General features: G+C 46.5%; 1 protein-coding gene across 1 annotated transcript; it reads right to left on the bottom strand.

The window, feature by feature from the left end:
• Window positions 1–428: 428 nt before the first annotated feature.
• Okr (DNA repair and recombination protein RAD54-like okr) lies at window positions 429–20,585 on the bottom strand. Its single transcript, XM_077693797.1, has 5 exons — window positions 19,710–20,585; window positions 15,748–16,253; window positions 11,557–11,982; window positions 10,606–10,842; window positions 429–3,831 (listed from the first exon to the last, which is right to left on the bottom strand). The coding sequence occupies exons 1-5, from the start codon at window positions 20,400–20,402 to the stop codon at window positions 3,591–3,593; spliced, it is 2,103 nt and encodes a 700-aa protein (XP_077549923.1). The 5' UTR covers window positions 20,403–20,585; the 3' UTR covers window positions 429–3,590.
• Window positions 20,586–20,742: the final 157 nt, after the last annotated feature.

Raw genomic sequence — 20,742 nt, 5'->3', positions numbered from 1 at the left:
TGTTGAATACACCTTCAAAACAAACAGTGCCTTATAGGTGATATTCCCTGAAAAGTTGAGCTGTCAATTTCTTTGCTTGGCAACACTGGAAGCGGCCACAGACATGGCCGATGCGCCACGTACATGGCGCGGCTTGGGCCACTTCGCCCGCACGCCGAAAAAAAAAAAAAAAACCGGCGTGCGTCGTCTGCTCCGTTTCAACCCGATTCTCAACGGTGGTGTCAACAGAGATGTTATTAATCGCACTCACACTGGAGTCGAGGCAATACTTTGCGTTCGGCGAGGTAGAGTGCAACACAGTCGTGTGCGTAGCACGGACAAGTACCGCCATCCCGCGGAGCCCGACGTAACCAGTGACGGCGCACTCATACAGTTGCCTGCATGCGCGCCTCGCCAGTGAATACAAGCAATAATAATAAACAAGGCACTTAGCTTAAAACGATGTTTATTCGCAACAGTCTTGCACAGCAAGATATGTACATGTATGCGACCTTCCGTGAATAGGGTTGGCAACAAGGATGCTAAGAACAACACTTTCCCTGGCAATATCGACCATAACAGGGCATGAATTTATGCCCATATAAATAAAATAAAGGAAAATGAAGCATTATTCCGAGCAGGCAAAAATAGTTAGCATAATCACTGTGTTGGGTGTCGACCGAGAGAGACAAACTCTACATACTGCTCCTGATTCTGACGAACACAATAAACAAACAAACAAAAAAGGCTAGCACAGTTTCGTGTCGAAAAAAAAATATATATAACAAAGTACACACCAAACACAAGCATCATTTGTCATTGAGAAAAGATCCCAAACAAAACAGAAAACAGTTAGCACAGTTTCACACAGGGGTGGGACAGCTGAAGCATATTTGGGAGCAGCTTTCGAAGAAGCAACATCTTGATTTTGGAGCAGAAGAACCTTAATTTGGAACAGTTAACGACATTTATTACGCTACTTTAGGAGCTTAAAAAATCAAATTAGCGGCAACTTGGGGAAACAGTACACTTTTTTAATCAGTTTGGACTACGAACACTGAAACAGCAGATGAAGACAGTTTTTATTAGCAGAGTATCACAAGATACGAACATCACTAGTACTTCCTTATAAAACCTCTGAACTTTTATTGAGGCTCTACGCAAACACAACGTATACGGTCGTAAGAAATAGCAAAATAAAAATATCTACAATTGTAAGGTGTTTTTATATCGTTTGACAGCCGAAATTATTATTTTTCCAACCACAGACTGAGTTGTACGAACAAGTGTAGAGCCACGGGAAAACTTGCGCAAAGTAGGTGACAGTTGTTGCCAGGATAATTTCAATCCTTGAGGTGCATGTTCACCACGACCGTAATGTGCTGTTTAAACCCCTTGCCTTTGCCATCAAATTTCACTTCAGATACACTAACTATTATTACTTGCATGCAATAGCAACCAGTCCCACGATTGGGTGCTGCCCGCAGACTCTGCAGTGATGCAGCCCGCACTGCAACTTCTGGCGTGTCGATTGTCACAGTCTCGTGGTGTACAAGCTCGCTGTCAAACATAGCAATAACTTCGCATTTTATATCACATAGAGTTAAAAAAAAATAAAAAATAAGAACGTTCTTGTGTTTTTGCAGCCGCCCCTTTCCATAGGGGCAATTTCCTGTGCAAGCCGGGTGAACTTCCTAAGTGTTGTCGCTTGGGAAGCATTGGGTGAACTTCCAAAGCATGTCGCTACATGAGCTCCTATTGTAGACGCACGCACCGCGTTTCATACTCAAGGACGAGTGAAGGCAAAGTTTCGGGCACTGTGGCACACATTCTCAAGCATTATCGCTGCAGTAACTTCACTGTTTGGGACCACAACAACAATAACAACAAACGACTAAATGGGGACCCCGCCTCCCGCATAACCTAAACCAGGGAAGAGGTCGGCTGAGCGCACTAAGCACATGAACTATGCAGCAGCCGCTTTGCCCAGCGATCAAGAAGGCTGTTTCAGCGAACTCGGTCAGACAGCTACTCGCACTCTAGAAGCTTTTTGTTTTCTTCATTTCACCGTCTTTCTTTTTTTTCCATTTGTGTGTTTGTGAGAGACGACAAAAAAGGCGACCAGAATGCGAAAGACGAGGGCTCGGCAATCTACCCATACCAAGATGGCGGTGCCCGCTGGTGTCGTTCCAGGGGGACAACTCTCTAAAAGTTGCTGTTTTTTTTGTCAACTTGCACAAATATTTTTTCACCTCAGCTGACATAAGTATTTCTCTCTGCCACTTTGCAATGGTTTTCCGCGAGGAAACTTCAGAGGCATGCAGAATATAAAACGTGCAATATAAAAACGTGACTTTTGAAAAAACGATGTTTGGGACTTTATTTGCGTTATGAACCCTGCATTTTTTTATTGATTGATTGATTGATCAAGCCAATAAAAACAGCGTCACCTTGGGTTGGCCCAAAAAATCACGTTGTCAAGTCAGAATTTTTCTTCATTGAAACTGACGTGAGCGTCAAAATCCTCCCTTTTCGAGCTGTTTTAGAGAAGTTTGGCACATCTTTTGCAATTTTCATGCTTTCGGAGCAGCTTGGTGCAGAAAATCAGATTTGTATCAGAACTGCGCAATATGCGCAGCTGTCTCACCCCCACATGAAGTTCATGACAAACACGAAAATGCTTTGTCTATTGAGGCAAGACCAGAAAGAAACAAGAAAAGAGCTAGCACAGTTTTGTACAAAAAAAAAAAAAGAGAGAGAAAAGAACAACATGAAGTGCACGACAAACACAATCGTCGCTCATCTATTGAGGCGAGACCCCTGGAGCCAAACAATTCGGCCAAAGGTATCAGTGATTGGAACTGGAGTAGCACTTTATTCCAATTCTAGCTGGTGTTGAATGCAAGAATGGAACAACTATCCACCGTCAGCCCACAACTTCCTTTGAAACACCCTGACATATTGCCCTGAAAATTAAAGCTGAGCTTAGTGTGATGTAGAACCCACATTAGTATTTAGGCACCAACACCAAGGTATCATTGCTTTAAAATTAAGAGCTTAAAAGTCCAAAGTGGAAGTTCATCATCCAAACTGTGATTATTACTAGTTTCCTGTGCTCCTACTGCAAACCAGGCCGTTACAAATGGATTAGTACAGATGAGCTAACTACAGTAAAACATTGTTACAAGAGACACTTGGTTATAAGAGACACTGGGTTATAAGAGACATTTCAATGAAAATGGTTTAGTTGGCAATGTTCGCAATGTTAGCGACATCACATACAAGAGGCCTTGGTTACGCGAGACATGCTTTCTGGGTCCCCTGAGTGTCTCTTGTAACAAGGATTTACTGTAGAACAAATGAAGCAAGGGTGAAATCTCAATAACAGAATGTGTCTGGCTGATAAAAGTTCACTCATTACAAAAAGAGATGCACCTTATATGTCAGGTCCAAATTAAGTGGGTTTGACTGTATACTGCGCGACGACTTAGAAGTGTACTGATCGAAACGTCTCAATGGGTGCCACACAATCACAAATGTCGCCCGTGCGTACACTGGCAAACGTTCCACGTCATTCTGAACGTGACTGTACATGGGTGGCTTCTTCCCGATCAGGGCACGGCCACGGGTGCCTGGTGTGAACGCTGTGCAAATGCAAAGTTGACGCCCGACTCCCAACATTGACGCAGAATGGGGTCCTCGACTTGCTTGCGTGCCCAGCAGTGCTGCCACTGGGACAGGTCGCTAGCCAGGTCAGCGTCCTCTGGAGGGGGTCGAGCCTCGATGTTGTTCACACAGCGTCGACATGAGAGCGACTCATGCGTCGAGCTCCGGACCTCTTCACTGTCCAGCCTGCAATGGTAGCAACGAGATAGAAGGAGAACACAGCATCTTGTCAGGTTTGTGCCAACAACTGCTTTGGTCACTAAGGGGAGTGAGAGTGAGAGAGAGAGAGAGAGAGAGAGAGAGAGAGAGAGAGAGAGAGAGAGAGAGAGAGAGAGAGAGAGAGAGAGAGAGAGAGAGAGAGAGAGAGAGAGAGAGAGAGAGATAGAACCTTTAATGATGTGTTGCTTGAGCAGTAGCTTCGGTGCAGCCTTTCCTGTATCAAATATGCGGGGAATTCGCGAGAATTTTTTAAACGCGAATGCATTTCTTAGTCGGGGGTTGTCGTGCGTTGGCCAGCGTGCGCCTAGCAACAGCTGTGGCGAGCCTACCGGAGCACGTGGTAGCTCGGGCGGGAGTAGCGGAGGGCAAGGGGAGAGGAGGAGCGCGCTCGGCGTGTGAGGGCGCTCGCATCGCGGAGCTCGGGTGGAGTAGCGGAGAGTGAGTGGAGAGGAGGAGCGCGCTCGGGCGTGTGAGGGCGCTCGCATCGCGGAGCTCGGCGGAGAGAGCTCGCGCGCGGGGCGGGCGTGTTGCGCGGGTCTCTCTCTCCTCTCCGCGTACCCTCTCTCTGCTCGCTGCGCTCGGAAAAATATATATAAATGCAGTGCAGCGCGCGCCTCTCTCCGTGACTGCTTGCCGCAGCGCACTCATCAGTGCACCCAATGCATTCGCATTTCCGCACGATCCCCTTCGGGGAGGTGGGGGGAGTTTTTTTTTCTTTCCCGGGGTGCTGAAAGTGGGGGTGCGGATTGTATGCAGGTGCGAGTTATACAGTCGAACACGGATATATCGAACACGGGTATATCGAATTATTGTCTATATCGAACTCATAAATTATCCCCTTGAAAATTATGTGTAAAAGTATAGGAATTCGTACGTTTATATCGAATCGTATTTTCCCCTACATTGGGTATATCGAACGCCGCGCGAGCTGGAAGGTGGTCTTCGGCGGTCGCTGCACCCCCGATTAAGGTCGAGGAGGATGTGGAGCATGCGCGGGCATGCGCGGGCATGGCGAAGACTGGCTCGCGGAACTAATCCCCTCTACCGGAACGAATTTGCACTTCCCAGTCGGGCCCCGCTACAGGCCGCCGTAGCGTTAGCGGACGGAGCCCGGTATGCTAAATCTCTCTAGGCACACAAGCCCGAACGCTGGGAAAATGTGGCTGTGCGAGGTAGGGATGCCCCGACTGGGGCCATACATATGATGACAGGCGCTTGGAGCGGCATGAAGAAGGAGACCGTGGCCAACTGCTTCCGGAAAGCAGGCTTTGTGGCGGCCGAACTTTCCGAAGCTTGCGAAGACGGCGACGACGACGACGAGTGCATGGGCGACACGTTTCGTGAGTTGTCGTCCCTTTTCCCGGCAGCTGTTCCAGCGCTGTCTGCCGACGACTTGGTGAACGCTGACACCAATGTTCAGGCTGTTGCGAGCCTCGGTGACGAGGATATCATAGCTGCGGTCGCAGGAGCCCAAGCCGATAGCTCGAGTGGCGAAGATCGCCCGGACGAGGAGGCGGCTACACGATCGTACTCCGCGGGTGAAGTGGCCGCTCCGTTCAGCTTGATTCGCCGTTGTTGCGACGACATGGAAGGAACTGGGCTGTCGCACCTGGACAGGCTCGTCGAGACCAGCGTCTTTAATTTTCATTTCCAGAACGAAGAAGCAGGACAAGATCATGCGATTTTTTTTCACGGAAATAAAGCGTCCTGTTGCGTCGTGAGTGCGGAATTAGTTGTCATTCATGAATGCGCCGATCGGTAAGTGATCGTCCGCCATAGGTGAGGTCTCAGAGCCCATATTTTTTATATCGAATTTTTCATATATCGAACTATTTAGCGATCCCCTTGGAGTTCGATATATCCGTGTTCGACTGTACGTGCAAAAATACGGTATGCTATTTTCGGCAGCCGCAACGCTGAGGAGTTCAGAATAAGTAGTTTAATGTGGACTATACTAGAGGTCAGCTCTGCTAGCGGCAGTGCTTGCCCCGCCAGATGGGGATGATTACAATGCTGTGAGGTGGACGTGGGAGATTAAGGACACAACAATGACAGAGAAAACGAAATTTAAATGTATATTAAAACACAAGCAATTAAATGCAAGAAACAAAAATCTAAATAAAGTTGAGTAAAACAGTTCAGCAAATGACAAAAACTTTGCAGCGTTTTTTGAGGGATTCTGGACTGGAGAAAATTCTGTAATTTTTGAACTGCGCACGTGACAAGAATAACAAAATGTAGAACTGTACGTGTGACTACATCTGTATGCGTTTGTGTCGCCATGTACATTTTTTAACAGTGAAGCTGCTTAGCAAATTGTAATTTTTTGTGTCTGCAGTTCAAAATACCGAAAAATTGCCGAGCACGTGCACGTGACCGCGTGCCACGCAGTGACCGCCCCGCAGTTAACAAAACTGAGAAAATGCATAGTGCTCGTGTGTGCATGCCTTGTGACTGCCCAGAATCCCTGCACCCGTTTGTCAAGCCAAGCATACCCACTTAGGGAGATCGGCCAAGACTGCAGCGACCACCCGACAGAGAAAAAGAAGAAGAAGAAGAAAAAAAAAAAAAGTCGAGTGCTCGTGTGTGTGTGCCTTCCAGTGACCACCCAGCGTCCCCAGCGCACGATTGTCTTAGAGAGATAAGGGGGAAAAAATGCTCCTGCCTTCGCCGCAATCGTGGCAACACTTGCTCAAAACGAGAAAGACACGTCATAGCGTACGTCCCTCTAAGGTGATGTCCAATGATTATCACTTAAAAAAAGAGAAAGAAACAAGCTCACACTAATAGCAACAATGATGGAGTAAAGGTCGTTGCAGCAGTAAAGAAGCAGCAAATCGGCTGGAATCGTGGACTTAAGCCTTCGTGATGGTCGTGAAGGTTGCGTACAGCTTCGCTACCTTCAAGTCTTATTTGTTAGTGTGAGCTTCCTTCATCTTTTCCACCTTTTTATTGGCTTGGACATCTGTGCTCCACTGAGGATGTCCAACAACACATCTAACGACAAAACCTATTGCTAGCGCTAGCTGGAGTGAGGGCAGCGAACAGTACTGAAGTAACTGCTAGCAGGGAGGCCATTGCACGAAGATGTGAAAGACAGAAATGTGACAGAACGCTCCCTCATTCACTCCTGTCTGGCCATATTTACTCATATTGAGGCCAGCCTGTATCGCAGGTTGTTATAAAAATGTCTGGTAAGAAAGAAAATATTTTTCTCTATGAATGTAAGGCAGCTGAAGTAGGGTCTCAACATTTGCAAAATGAGCCTGATTTGTGTTCCACCCACGATGCTAGCGGCAAAGCCTGTGGAAGCCGACGTAATCCAACATGGTGCCAAGACAAGCTGTTGTGAAATGAAGAAAGCTACTGCTGACAGACATAACACTGCCCTTCAAGGCTAAATCCAAGGCCCTTTAGAGACCATTAGAGCAGCCTTTATTTGTCCTGAATTCTGCATTCAATGTGCCTTGACGCATGCTCTTGTTTCTGCTGGCTTAAAGCTGAGATAACTACGTAAAAGGCTTCCTTTGTACATGGAGATATCTCTCACGTGCTTCAACAGTAACCGTTCAGTGTAACATATTTTAAATCCATTTTAATCTTCGTACCCACAAGAAAGCTCAGAGCGGATACCCTTTCGCAATCAGCGTCAGGATGATGCTGCCATCTGCTCCTCCTAGCCCCAAACTGCCGACGTGAGGGCTCCTATGATGTGGCCAACGCGCTGATGTACATGTCACGGTTTCGGGACTGACGTCATGCTGCCCAGAGAGTGGAGATGGTGGAGACCACAGCCGGTCTAGGCGCGTGAGTGAACGAGTGCACGTGCGTCCACACGGGCAGTAATGCGACGAGAATGGCGACGTCATGAGCGCCCTCTTGTCATGGTGGCTGCCTCGGGATTCATTTAGTTGAAACCGAAACTGACACAAACGCGGCTGTTAAGCATTTATGCTGCCATCGGCTGTCTAATGTGTCACTCTATGATTAGTGGGCTTGTAAGCACCCATTGCAGTAAAAAAAAAACTAACATGAAAATTTCATGTCAGTGCTCGTTTAACCTCTACACCATGAGAAATGCTGCTGCTGCACTATGGGCCTCGATAAAATTGGCTACACTCTCTCCCTCAAAGCTACGGCAGTACTATCCTTCTCACCAGACCATCAAAAGACTTTTCTTTTACCCTTTTCTCCATGTTGCAAATTTTGCTTAAACATTTGAAGGCATTTACATTTTTACATCTCTCATCTCATCTTTCTGACTGGCAGTTGAGTCCTCATTTTCAAATAAAGTTTGGGCACTCCCACTGTGACTCTGAGTACATAAAGTATATTACAGTATTTACTCGCGTAATGAAGCCTCCCCCACTTTTCTTATTAAAAATTTACTTTTTTGACACAATAAAAAATGCAGCGAAAATATGTTTTTACCTCAGCATGGTTGGTGATGTCTAAGACGATCACAACAACTTGATATCACGCTACAGTAGGCGCAGAAAGGCTAAAAACGCATTCCAACAAAACGAACTCACTATTTAAAAATTACGATGATGATGATGATTAGGGGCTCTCCCTTTGCACTGGGGCGTCGGTTGTCAGCAACCGACTTGCCTGCTTTATTACACTTACTTGTCCTACTCCTAGCTAACCTACTAGATTTGCTTCCCCCCACCTCCCCACCTCATCCCTGTTTTAAACGCTCATCGCTCCCACCCCCCTTTTTTCTCGCCCCGTTGTTCTGAATTCTCATCCGTATGATTACTCCACTTGCATACCCATCCCTTCCCTACTTTTCTTCCACCACCACTCGAATTGTGCGCTTGCGGAGCGCCACCTGCTGAACGCAAAACAAACCTTCTTGTGCCATAGAAACGTTGCGGCGAGCGAACAATCACAAAACGTACTCCGCACTCCTTCCCTGCTCTTTGCTGCTCTGGCTGGTTTTGGTGGCGTGCGAACAAAGCACTAAACACACTCCACACTCCTCTGCTCTTGCTGTTCCATGACGTCGCCATTACGCTCCCTGGTTCTGTTGTTCAGCTGTGTTGCAACCTTTTTCTAGTGCTCCTGGTGTGCTCCATACGATGGGCCAGTACATGAGCTACACAGCCGGTTTTAAACTGAATGTGGTGGAGCATGCGTTGATGCACATGGCGGGCGGCACTTCAGTGTTGACCCAGTGCGTGTACGCTACGGCTGAAAATGAGAGGTTTTTAGGCATGAACAGGGATCGCCGTGTGTTTCGTGGGCCCAAAAAGGGGAAGTTTCCCCCATGTCGGGGAGTACCTTGACAGCACGGAAGACGGTCCACTGTGGGCTGACAACAAATATGAAGCCACTAGCTACTTCAGTGAGGGCAGCTCCATATGACTAGCATGTTGGGAATAAAAAAGAAATTTGATTACATAATTACCTACGTGGTTTTACGAAAATGGTAAGGCTCTAAAAGCGCTTCTCTTAGCAACTTTATTGTATGAAATTTCAACTTTTAAAAATCTCTCGCAATTTTTTCCCACATAAGGAACCCTCTCCCCAAATTCGTGCCAAATTTTCTAGAAAAAAAGTGGGTTTATTACGTGAGTAAATACGGTAAGCTTCGTAAAACAAAACTTTCAGCTGCTGACATGGTACTCGTTAACTACACTCTTAGACTTTTGCAGATGTGACCCCTGTACTCGTAGAACTTCTGTGCAGTTTGTTAGTTTCCTGTGTGAGCCCAGCAATTCTGAAAAAGATATGTGGGAATTAAGTGGATAAAAATGGTACTAGGCTCAGGATATCGAATAGCACCAGTAATGTAAAAAGCGCTGCGTGCAACACCTAGTGGCCCCAAAAGCAGTGCATTAGTGCAGCAGTGCAATTGAACTAAATTCGTTAAATCTCATCTCAGGCAAAGTACGAGAACTGCAGCTGTGTTGCTCCAACGATGTTCGAAAAATGAGCCCCGAGTGCTGTTAAAGAAGGAAAAGCAATGGAGCAAAGCACAGCACATGAAGCAATACGTGACTGGCTCACGATTAAGAAATGCCAACCTATTTTCACGTCACTGGACTTTAGATAATCAGCAGATTTTCTTCCGATTCCTCCCCCAATCACTGCCCTGTGGTGGCAAGGTTTAAGTGCCCTCTAATAGTACTTTGGACAGTTGTAATGATGCGGATAACTTTTCCTCCTTTCCCACCAAAAGTGGGCCTTAAGGCAGGCATTCTCAGATAATGAATGGAAGCCTACCATTGTCCCTGAAGAAGAAAGTGTATGACAGCTGCATCTTACTGGTGCTCACCAACGGGGCAGAAACTTGGAGGCTCACTCAAAGGGTTCAACTTAAATTGAGGACGACTCGGCGAGCAATGGAAGGGAAGATGATAGGTGTAACATTAAGGGGCAAGAAGACAGCAGAGTGGGTCAGGGAACAAACGCGTGTTGAGGACGCATTAGTGGAACTTAAGAAGAACAAATGGACATGGGCAGGGCATGTAATGCGAAGGCAAGATAACCGTGGCTCATTAAAGGTAACAGAGTGACTCCCTAGAGAAGGCAATTGTGGCAGAGGGTGGCAGAAAGTTAGGTGGGCAGATGAGATCAAGAAGTTTGCGGGGATAAATTGGTCGCAGTTAGCACAGGACAGGGGTAATTGGAGATCTGTGGGAGAGGCCTTCGCTCTGCAGTGGGCGTACATAGATTGATGATGATGATGATGATGATTACGACGATGAAGGAGTAAACCAGAGGCTCAGCTACCTGAAGAGGTCCCTGAGGTCGGCAGCACTGAAATGCCTGGCAACGTTCTCTTCCGAGTCGACAACACAACTGCTCAGGGCCTTCTTGTGCGTTTGCCGCTGGAGAATCTTCTCCTCAATGCTTCCAGAGGAGACGAACCGATAGACGAAGCACGGCTTGCGCTGACCGTCACGCCACACGCGTGCCATGGCCTGTGCGTCGTTCGCCGGGTTCCAGTCTGGGTCGAACATCACCAGCCTGCGTCATGAGTACATGCGCACAAGTTGTGCAGCTCGTCCCAGTTCTGACTTGCTTCAGTGCTTCCTTAAGTCCAATAAAAACTAGTGAAGACTGCAAATTATGTGACTCCAAAAATGTTCCCGTTAGCCGCAACCTATAACCTGAAGGCACTAAACCGGAGTTTCATATTCTAAGCAAAGGTGGCATGTGCATTAGCCACGCCCTGTCATTTTGTAAGGTGACCTTTGGTGGCACCAGTGGCAAGGAACCATTTTGAATGCTCATTTCAAACACCAGAGTTTAATGAGCTGTAAAAGTAGTTCTAAGCGGCGCATCGAAAAACCGATTCTCTTATTGCATTTGCAAGGGTTCATAGTATTAGAAAAAGTAAAGATTACAGTTCTATGACTAACACTGTTCTGTCTATTGTTCCTCCAAAAATGACTAATTATCTCTAATTATCTTGGGAACTAACTGACTGACTCAAGAAATACTGGCATATTTTAAATCAGTGGGAAACGAGCAGCAAGACTGGAAAATTTCAGAAAGTTTACTTCAAAATTAAACGGAGCTGTTTTAAGAGCAGTGTTTTTCCATAAGTACAGCTTGATGTTACAGATGACAAAAGAGACTTCACAAAAGCAGCGCAGGTTTTCCCAGCAAGCGTTTGCTGCGGATGAAAAAGAAAAACCCACCGATGACCTCCACAGTACTGGGACAAACGCGATTCACCTGTTGGCCCCGATGAGGTTGAGTCCGCAGCCACCCGCCTTGCTGCTCAGCATGAAGGCAAACTCGGGGCTGGACGGCATGTTGAAGGCGGCGACTATCTTCGCCCGCTTCTTGATGGTCATGCTGCCGTCGAGCCGGAACGAGCCGTAGCCGCGCTCGCGGCACAGCCGCTCAAACACGTCCAGCGTCTGGGTGTAGTTGGAGATGAGGACCACCTTGTCGTCGGTCGTGCTCCGGATGACGGCCAGGAGGGCGTCGAGCAGCCGGAGCTTGCCGGACAGCTCCGGCTGGACTGAGGGGCCCCGGAAGAGCTTCTCGCTCTCCGGGAAACACTCCCGCACCAGCGAGGGGTGGTTGCAGAGCTTCTTGAGCAGGGTGATGGTTGCCAGCGGGGTGGTGCCCCTGATGGAGGCCAGCTGCTCGTACCTGCACAAAAATCGTACGTTGCATTTTGATTTGTGAAGCTTGGTAGACAGCCTACGAAGCAGCCTACTTAGACTCCCAAAGCAGCCAGAATTAGAACGGCACAGTGGCTACCACCGCAGACAAAAGCATCGCAGCAAACACGTCAACAAACGCAAGTCGCAGTTTCAGAAAAGATGAATGCATTTCATTTCATTTCATTCCCTTAACCTCTTATTACTGGTTGTCGCGATTTTGCATCACACCAATTATAAGCCATGCAAATAGAACAAAAAATCGGTAGCAGCAACCTCCGCGCTCAGATGGAATCTAGGCATTGATGGCAACATATGGAACAAGTGGCATCATATTCCTCACTTTCAGTAAAGTGCTGACTGCTCCCATTTCTCCGGTTTATGCCAGTGATCACCGTTCCTCTGTGGCGGTTCATTGATACTCGTATTTACTAAAGGAATGCAAGTATCTTGGTTGCAATAAAAATGTCGCGACATTAGGCACTTTGTCGAGAAATGCGCGGAGTTGCCGTAAATAATTTGTTTCTGAAGAAATTTACCATGAGCTGCTTTATTATGATCTTTTGTTTTGTTTTTGTGCCATATCCATAACTTTCTTCCGAAACCCCCCGAATGTGTAAAAGTTCTTCTGTGGCTTCCTCATAAGCAGACGCAAAAGCGATAGCAAAGATATTTTTTTCATGCCTTACGGAAAATTCGGACTAGAAGAGGTTAAAGACCCCTTGCGGGGTTATACATAAGGGGTGGGTTGCATAAAAACTACGCAGAAGCCGTCTTTTGTCCTACGTTGAAAGGTGATTAGTAATGTTGTTTATGAAGGTGAAGGAACAAGTAATGGCAGGAATGTCGCCTAAAAGGACAGCTGTGTGAGAAAAAGAATGAGTTAGAAAACATAACAGTGTGTGCACATGAGCATGACTTGAAGGGGATGACCAGTGCAATGAGAAACGTGTGTTGGGGGCACAATGTATAACAGTGTGCGCGTCCAGCGGTGGAAAAACTTGTGAAATAAAGAGTGTCTGGCGACATTTGAGGCGAAACGAGAGGAGGGGTAAATGAGACTCTGCTTTCAGCAATCACACGCTGACGTCATCAGAATACAAACACTATGGGTGGACCTAGTGGCATGTTTTTTTACATTATTTAAAAAGTAAACAAAAGTATCTTCGCAACTAGTAAATTATGCGAAATATTTCAATAAAAGAACAAGGCAGTTTTTTTAAACAATACTATGTAAAAAGGTGGTGCTGCCGTCATTTCTTTAGTTTAGACAGGAAGGTAGCCAGCATCGTTTTCCTGTCTGCATGAAGCAGTCTCCGTTCGAATTGTAACGGGGCTCGATGTGACAGACGGTCTCCTAAGACAGCAATGAAGTTGTCTAAAGGGGAAATTGGAACACACCCACAGATGTCTAGAGGTGGAATTCAGCATGCCAGCGAACACTGAACAGGACAAAGTGAAGGGAAGCAGAGGGAAGCAGAGAATCGTTATCTTGAGAACTTTGTTATCATGTGATGTCTGATTAGGGAGCAACACGTACCTGTCATAAACCCCCCAAAACTATGTTAAGGTGTAATTCTTGTTGCACAGGACTTCATTACTGTGGATGTGTTAAGAAGAGATGGCTAGAGTGAAATTGCTGCCCAAGATTGTAACAGATCTTACTGGCTCCTCTAAGTTCCACTCAATGACCTTGCAAAATGTTCCCACCGGCACTGCCGAATACAGTAAAACAAGAAGACTGTTATAGGGGTATGACATAGGAATTACTTGATTAAGCAAAGTGCTTCCTATTTTCTGGTCCCTGTTATTGACTGTTTCATTGTGCCATGTACAGGTAGTGCAAACGCTTTGCAATGCACCAAATAGCCAAATATCTCAAGTCATTGTCTATGAGCTTTTGCTGCACAGGCATTCTATGGACGCTGAATGGTTCGCATCAGCTGTAACCAGCAATGCTGCCGGCAACATCAGGTAAGAGATGCCACATAATATACCACAAGTTGCAGGGCCATTTACGGTTACATCCAAATTTTATGTTTCCTTCACTGAATGAGCACCTTCTGTGATTCACTCGTAAGGCAAGGACCAGGACTCAGAGCCTGTGTTATGGGACAAAAAAAAAAAAAAAGAAGAGAGAGAGAGAGACAAACAGGAGCAGGTATCATAAAAAATTAAAGCCGTTCCACTCAACGTGAAAGCTGTCGGAAGTGCAGAGCAGTGATTTGCCTTAATGGGCTGTAGCGCCGTTATACGCTCACCACTACCACCCAATGCAATACAGATTACCTGCCTTCGCAGTGCTCGCACGTCCCCTGCCTGAAACTGCGCCAGCAGGAGTTCTGTTCTTTTTGTGCTTGCATTTCCTCCCGCACATGCTGGTGTTGCACCGTCACTTTTTTCGCTCACTATCGTAAAAAGTCGACCCAAGGAGCGTTCCTAACTAAATGAATGCGGGCGCTGCCGGTTTGTTACGTATATTTTGACTCAAATGTCCCTACAGTTTTCTTTGCGCTAAACAACAAAGAGATCTATGACAAGCGCCAGCAGTTCATGAGTTTCGAATGCTTATTTTGACTCAAATGTCCCTACAGTTTTCTTTGCGCTAAACAACAAAGAGATCTATGACAAGCGCCAGCAGTTCATGAGTTTCGAATGCTTATGACTCTATAAACCGCTTGTCTTTAGAAGCCTCTGGGTTGCGCCGCGACGACGGAACACTGTTAGGCTCTACTTGGGTCCAGCGAGCGAGCTACGACGACAAGGCGAGCCCCTAAAGCGCTCTGCACTTCATAAATAAATAAATATAGAGTATTCCTGCACACTTGCCTAGTAGGAGGCCCGCCGAGATACTAGGTGTGATTGACCTGCACTTGAAACATGCAGTTTGCATGCGCCCAAACGAGCAATGGGGTGATCACACAGTTCAACCTCATTTCAAAAGACCTATCCTGCACTGTTCAGAGAACTGAAACAGTGCAGTCTAGGTGCAGCAATTCAACTATGCGCTGAATCTTGTATTTATATGAATATAATACCTATTTCTTGAATGGCCATTTGAATCCTAATATCGATGGAGCTCACTTTTGCTGTTTTTGTTCACCGCAGATTAATTTGATAAGCTATTTCTGACATTTATCATTAATATTAATTATACGGCAAGAATATTAGGCCTTGTATTTCATTTTTGATGTTTGTGAATTTGTATGACTAGTTATTCATGAGGATGCGGGTTCGATTCCAGGCCGTATAAGGCCACTTTTCTGATAGAGGCGAAATGCAAAAACGCCCGTGTGTTCAACATTTCAACGCTTGTTAAAGATCTCCAGGAGGTCAAAATTAATCCGGAGCTCTCCCCTACGGTGCACCTAATCGCTTGCATTGCATCGGCATGTTAAACCCTACAATCAATCAATTAGTGTGACTAATTAATTGATTGTAAAAGAAAAATTAGTGTGACTAGTTATTCATTATTTATGCAGTAGCCGATCGTTTTTTCGGACTCCAAAAATTTGGATTTGCTCGATATTCCGACCTTTCCCGAAGAACTGCCAGTTGTCCCATAGACAAAATGACCCATGGACTTTTCGAACTGCTTTTTTATTTGGAATATTTTTCGTTCCCCTCCGGGTCCGAAGAATCGGTCGGCTACTGTATCGCAAATGCCACTACCCCCTATGACTATCCTCCTGTGAGAGGACCTTTAGGGGTATAATGAATAAATAAAGTAGAGCAAACCAGCACTCGCTCGTACCAAGTGCGCTGCATCGGTGTCATCGTCGAGCAGACGATGTACTCCGTCTTGACGGGCAGGTACCGCGACAGCAGCGCGTTGGTCCTGCGGATCAGGCACCGGTTCACGATGGCGACCAGTTCGTCCAGCCTCTCCTGACCGCGCACGCGGTCGGCGTCGGTGGAGCATGAGTCCCGGCTTTTGAGGATGGGCAGCTCGAACTTGCGCTTGAACTCCTGCGCCGTCCCCAGGATGCCTTGGTTGACGAAGTGGATGAGGCTGAAGTACTCCAGGAGGTCGTTCTGGATGGGCGTCCCCGACAGGAGCACGCGGCGGCGCGTGCGCAGTCCGTTGAGCGCGTGGTACGTCTGGTTCTCACAGTTCTTGAGTCGGTGGCCCTCGTCACAAATGACCAGTCCCACCTCGCCGCTCTGCAATGCTTCGGCGTGAAGGCGGAACGTCTCGTAGGACAGGATCAGCACGGGCGTGCAGACACGCCGCCCCACAGCCGTCATAAAGCCACGGATCTGTAAAAGACATCGGGGAATACGGAGCTGTGAGAACAGCTTATCACAGACACGGGTGGAAGCGGGCTTGAGCCTTTCGGAGCAGCTTTGGAGCAATAAAAGGGCAGTTTTTGAGCATTAAAAGGTGATTTTTGGAGCAATTCAAGACTGTTTGGGAGCACATTCTTATGGTCAAACAGCATTTATTTGCAAGAATACGAAGCCGTGAAAAGAGCTTATCACAGACACGGGTGGAAGCGGGCTTGAGCCTTTCGGAGCAGCTTTGGAGCAGTAAAAGCGGAGTTTTGGAGCATTACAAGGTTATTTTTTGTGCAGTTCAAGTCTGTTTGGGAGCACATTCTTATGGTCAAGCACCGTTTATTTGCAATTTTTTATTTCCAGTCAATGCAAAAAAAAAAAAAAGTAAGAATTTCTTTTTTTCAGAGTTCAATTTTGAGCCAACCACTTTCTATAAATTCAAAATATATATGCACTCACATAATTAAAGCAACAAAGTTGACAGAGGAGCAATAACTAAGAGAAAACTAGAGACAGGCAATAGTTTGAATAGCTACACCTAAATGGAGACTTCAGACAAATGAAAAATTAACATTGGTGGTATTGCACCAACATTGCTAACATGAGAAAAAAAAAATCAAGAGAAGACTAAAATTAGGCGAAATGCTCCCTTTTGCATTAAGTATTAGAAGTTTACCTCCATTTTACACCTAACAAGGCACCAGACAAATGATAAAAAAAAATCTAATGGTCCCATCATTTGAGCATAACAGGTGACGTGAGAAACTACGAGGAAACAACAAATGAGTGATGAATTGCATGAATAAACCTCATTACACTTTAGACAAATTAAAAATACATGTTTACATCAAAACACACAAGAGAAAAAGATACCCTGACGTACTACCTGCCCTATGCCCATGTAATGCATGCCTCTATCTACACTCCAGAAATTCCACAGAACTATGTCGTGTTCATCAAGATAATGAGCATACCACTATTTAGTCAGTCTCTTTTTTTGCGTGCAAACAGCGTGCTTGAAGGAAGGCCAGGAGGAGGGAATAAAGAGATGCAGAAAACAAATGGTGCCAGCGGAGTAGCCATTTCACCCTCGCCTAGTCAAGAGTTACCACAGCAGCGAAGCTTCCAGCGAGCGAAGCGTTAAGAAAGGAGCAACTTGCGCCCCAGAGGCTGAAGGTCATTGTGACACCATGAATGACCTTGAAAGACGCAGTGTAGTGGAGCTTTTGCTCCAAAAAGTATCGCTGTAAAGCAAGCCTCCCTACCAAGATGATTACTTGCAGGTAACTGCCAGCTTGACAAAAGCTAGCTATGTTTAACAGAGCGCACTGCGTTTACCAGAACTAGCAACTCGTTTCCAGTACTTCTGTCTTGGTTTTTTCCACAAGATTTTTTACCATGCTCTGGTTCTCCGCAGATCCTTCATTCCTTCACGATCCTATGTCTCTTCACGCATTGGTCATCAACCTGAAGTGGAAGTGATGCATTGTAACAGTAAGGCATGTTCGCAGTCATTTATACCCAGGACATCGCAGGACTGGAACCACCTTCCCAGGTCAACAGCTGCCATCACCAGCCTTTACGATTACGAAGAAACTTAGTGGACACCGTTTTTCCCGGCACTATCTAATAATGTATAACATCACTCATGCTGCTTTTGTATCGTTTGTATAAGTTTACCCACTCCCCTCTGTAAAGCCTCTGGCCTTGAGGGTTATATAAATGAAATGAAATAAAAAGCTCCCCTCTGGTTTGTGTGGTCCCCGTCGTTTATCTTGTCCTGTTCGACAGACACGGCAAGGCGGCATCTAACCTTTGGAACGTCGAGCGCACTCACGATAAGATAAATTGGTGAGGGTTGTGCGAAAAGGTCCAGCTCTTTTATTTTTTGCTTTTGACAAAAAAAAAATTGCGATGACAACACGTGACAACATGTGCATCAGGCTCTGTGCGCTGAAGCTGCATTTTGGGGCGAAATTTTTGTGTTGCCTTATCCCCAACTTCCCTCCCTAGCGTCAAACCGTGGTACCCAAAGGAGAGCTGGAAATTTTAATGAGTGACCGGCAGAAGACCTTTAGGAAGTCAGCCAGAGTGCGCCGTGTTGTCGATGGCAGCTCAACGAACGAGTCTTTACTCCCTGCGCAAAGCGACTGTGTTGCGTCACATTTTGCATCCCCACTTGAGAGCAGTTTTGGTGCAATAATGCCTTTTGGAGCTGGACAGCACACGAAAAGGGGATTGGTGCAACGTGGTGCAAATAGTGCAGCACTTCCACCCCTGAGCAGAAAGAACACTGCATACACTTGGCACCAAGAATTAGTTTGCACGTACATACACGTCACGACATCCTCTTCATCATCATCATCACCATGACCTATTGCTCATATTAGTGGGACACAATCCCATGTGATTAGGAGCATGCTATCCAGATAGCAGCGAGCATCCTGTGCATCACGTTCATGACAAGCAGAACAGACCGGAATTGCCACTGTCCATTTGTCATGAATGACAATGCTTGGCCTTTAAAGGGACAGGCAACCAATTTTTGTGGAGTGTATATCGTCTAGCTCATATAAAAGCCAGCGTTTTATATACTGGGGTAACCGCAAGAAATTTCTAAATAAACAGGCCGAAATAATTTTAATTTAGCACTAAAATTTCTGAAGTCTGTAGTACACACAGCGCCTAAATATGAAACTACGTTACGTGTCCAAACAATTCCGTCGATTTCAACGTGCGACTCAAAATCGCATGAAGGAATACGAAAGGTTGCACATTATTGTTGCTGTAGCCAGGGAAACGTTTTTAAACACCTCTTTTAATATCACGTGCAGTTAAAAGTGTGTTGTTGCACGGCTTACTGTCACGCTTGCCAGCACTCCTTTTGGTGGGGCACGTATGGTTGGCAGATCTGAGAATTCCGATTTCAAAAGTTCCAGGGCACATAGGCAAAACCGTTTCGGGTTGAGGTGTTTTAAGTGATGCCTTTTCATTTCGGATGAAGAAAATATGCGCTACAAAAATCGGTTGTCTGTCTCGTTAAATGCAAGCTCAGCTTTCTGATTACATCAGGCATGACAGGCAGGCATGACATGATAGGCAGGGGCCGTGTACGTAGTCATAATGATATGCAACTGCCCATCTCAAAACCAGAGTCATGGTCATCAGGTACAATGATATATCATGAATACACCTATGCTATTACCAATTTATGATTCGATTAGTACCTGTCTCAACATCGTGATTGAAAACATACAAGCTCCATGCCAACCCGCGACAGTTGATTTGTGGGCATAGTTGATTAGTTGATTAGTGGACTATAAATTAGAGGGAAGACAAGGTTACGAGCAAGCATTCTACAAGTGTCATTAACTGATGCCTGCACTGCATCTAGAACGCCTGCGTGCGCCGGGGTCGCGTCCCGGCGCGACAACAAACCTCGGAATCGATCTCGGCCTTGCTGCCACTTTCGATGGCCACGGAACGAACCCGGTCCCCCAGCCACTTGGACAGCTCATTGTGCCAGTTCTTGACCAAACTGCTCGGAGTCACGATGATCGCCTTCGTGATGGTCGGCACGGCGAACTCGGGGCTCTGCCGTAGCAACGTCCACAGCAGAGTAATGCACTGCAGCGTCTTCCCCAAGCCCATCTCGTCGGCCATGATGCAGCCGTAGCTGCCTTCGATCTGGCAGCCCGTGACGCAGTCCCACATGAACTTGACGCCTTCGCGCTGGTGAGGTCGCAGCACTTTGGTGAGCACAGGATCGACGACCACGTGCACGAGGCGACTGGTCCCCGTCATCTGTTCGTGGTTGGTCTGGGGCGGGGGCGCGTACAAGACGAGAGCACCTTCTTCGTCGGGGTCGTGGAGGGGCCGTGGCCCCGAAGTTCGCTTGAGGCCCAGGGACCGGCTTTGCAGGCTCGGCACGTAGTTCGGTATGGGCACCTTGTACGGTTTGCTGAGCAGCGACCGAATGAAGGCTTCGTGCTTGCTGATGACGACACGCTCACAGTCCGAAGCGTCACCATTGCAGCTGATCTCTTTAACACGGCGAACCACGAAGCCATTCCCTTCGTCCTGTACACAACGCCGCTTGGCAACTTGGCTTGGTGCGAAACAACGCCGCATGTCCGAGCCGGCATTAGCCGCCGCAAGGCCAGAGTGCTTTTTATATTTTGGAGCAAATTAGTATGCACTTAAATAATGCATCTTTAACATATAAAAGAAAGAAAACTTTTCTCTACACCATCCTTACAAAAAAAGGCGGGTAGCATACGCAGGAAAAGCACGACGGCGACGCCATTACGTTCATTGCGCGGTGAGAACAGTAACTACGAACATGCAAATACAATTTTATGTCTATGGCACCAAACAAATACCACAAAAAATGCGTGCAGACTTTGTTTAATTTCATTATGCGTTGTTTTTTAGTCTGCTTTCACTAGTAAAAAGACTAGGCCTCATTTTT

This window comes from Haemaphysalis longicornis, unplaced genomic scaffold, assembly GCF_048455015.1.
Source record: "Haemaphysalis longicornis isolate Haplotype H1 unplaced genomic scaffold, Haemaphysalis longicornis Haplotype H1 scaffold_12, whole genome shotgun sequence".
Classification (NCBI taxonomy): Eukaryota; Metazoa; Arthropoda; class Arachnida; order Ixodida; family Ixodidae; genus Haemaphysalis; species Haemaphysalis longicornis.
The sequence above is the reverse complement of the archived record's forward strand: the minus strand, read 5'-3'. Positions and strand labels throughout refer to the sequence as shown.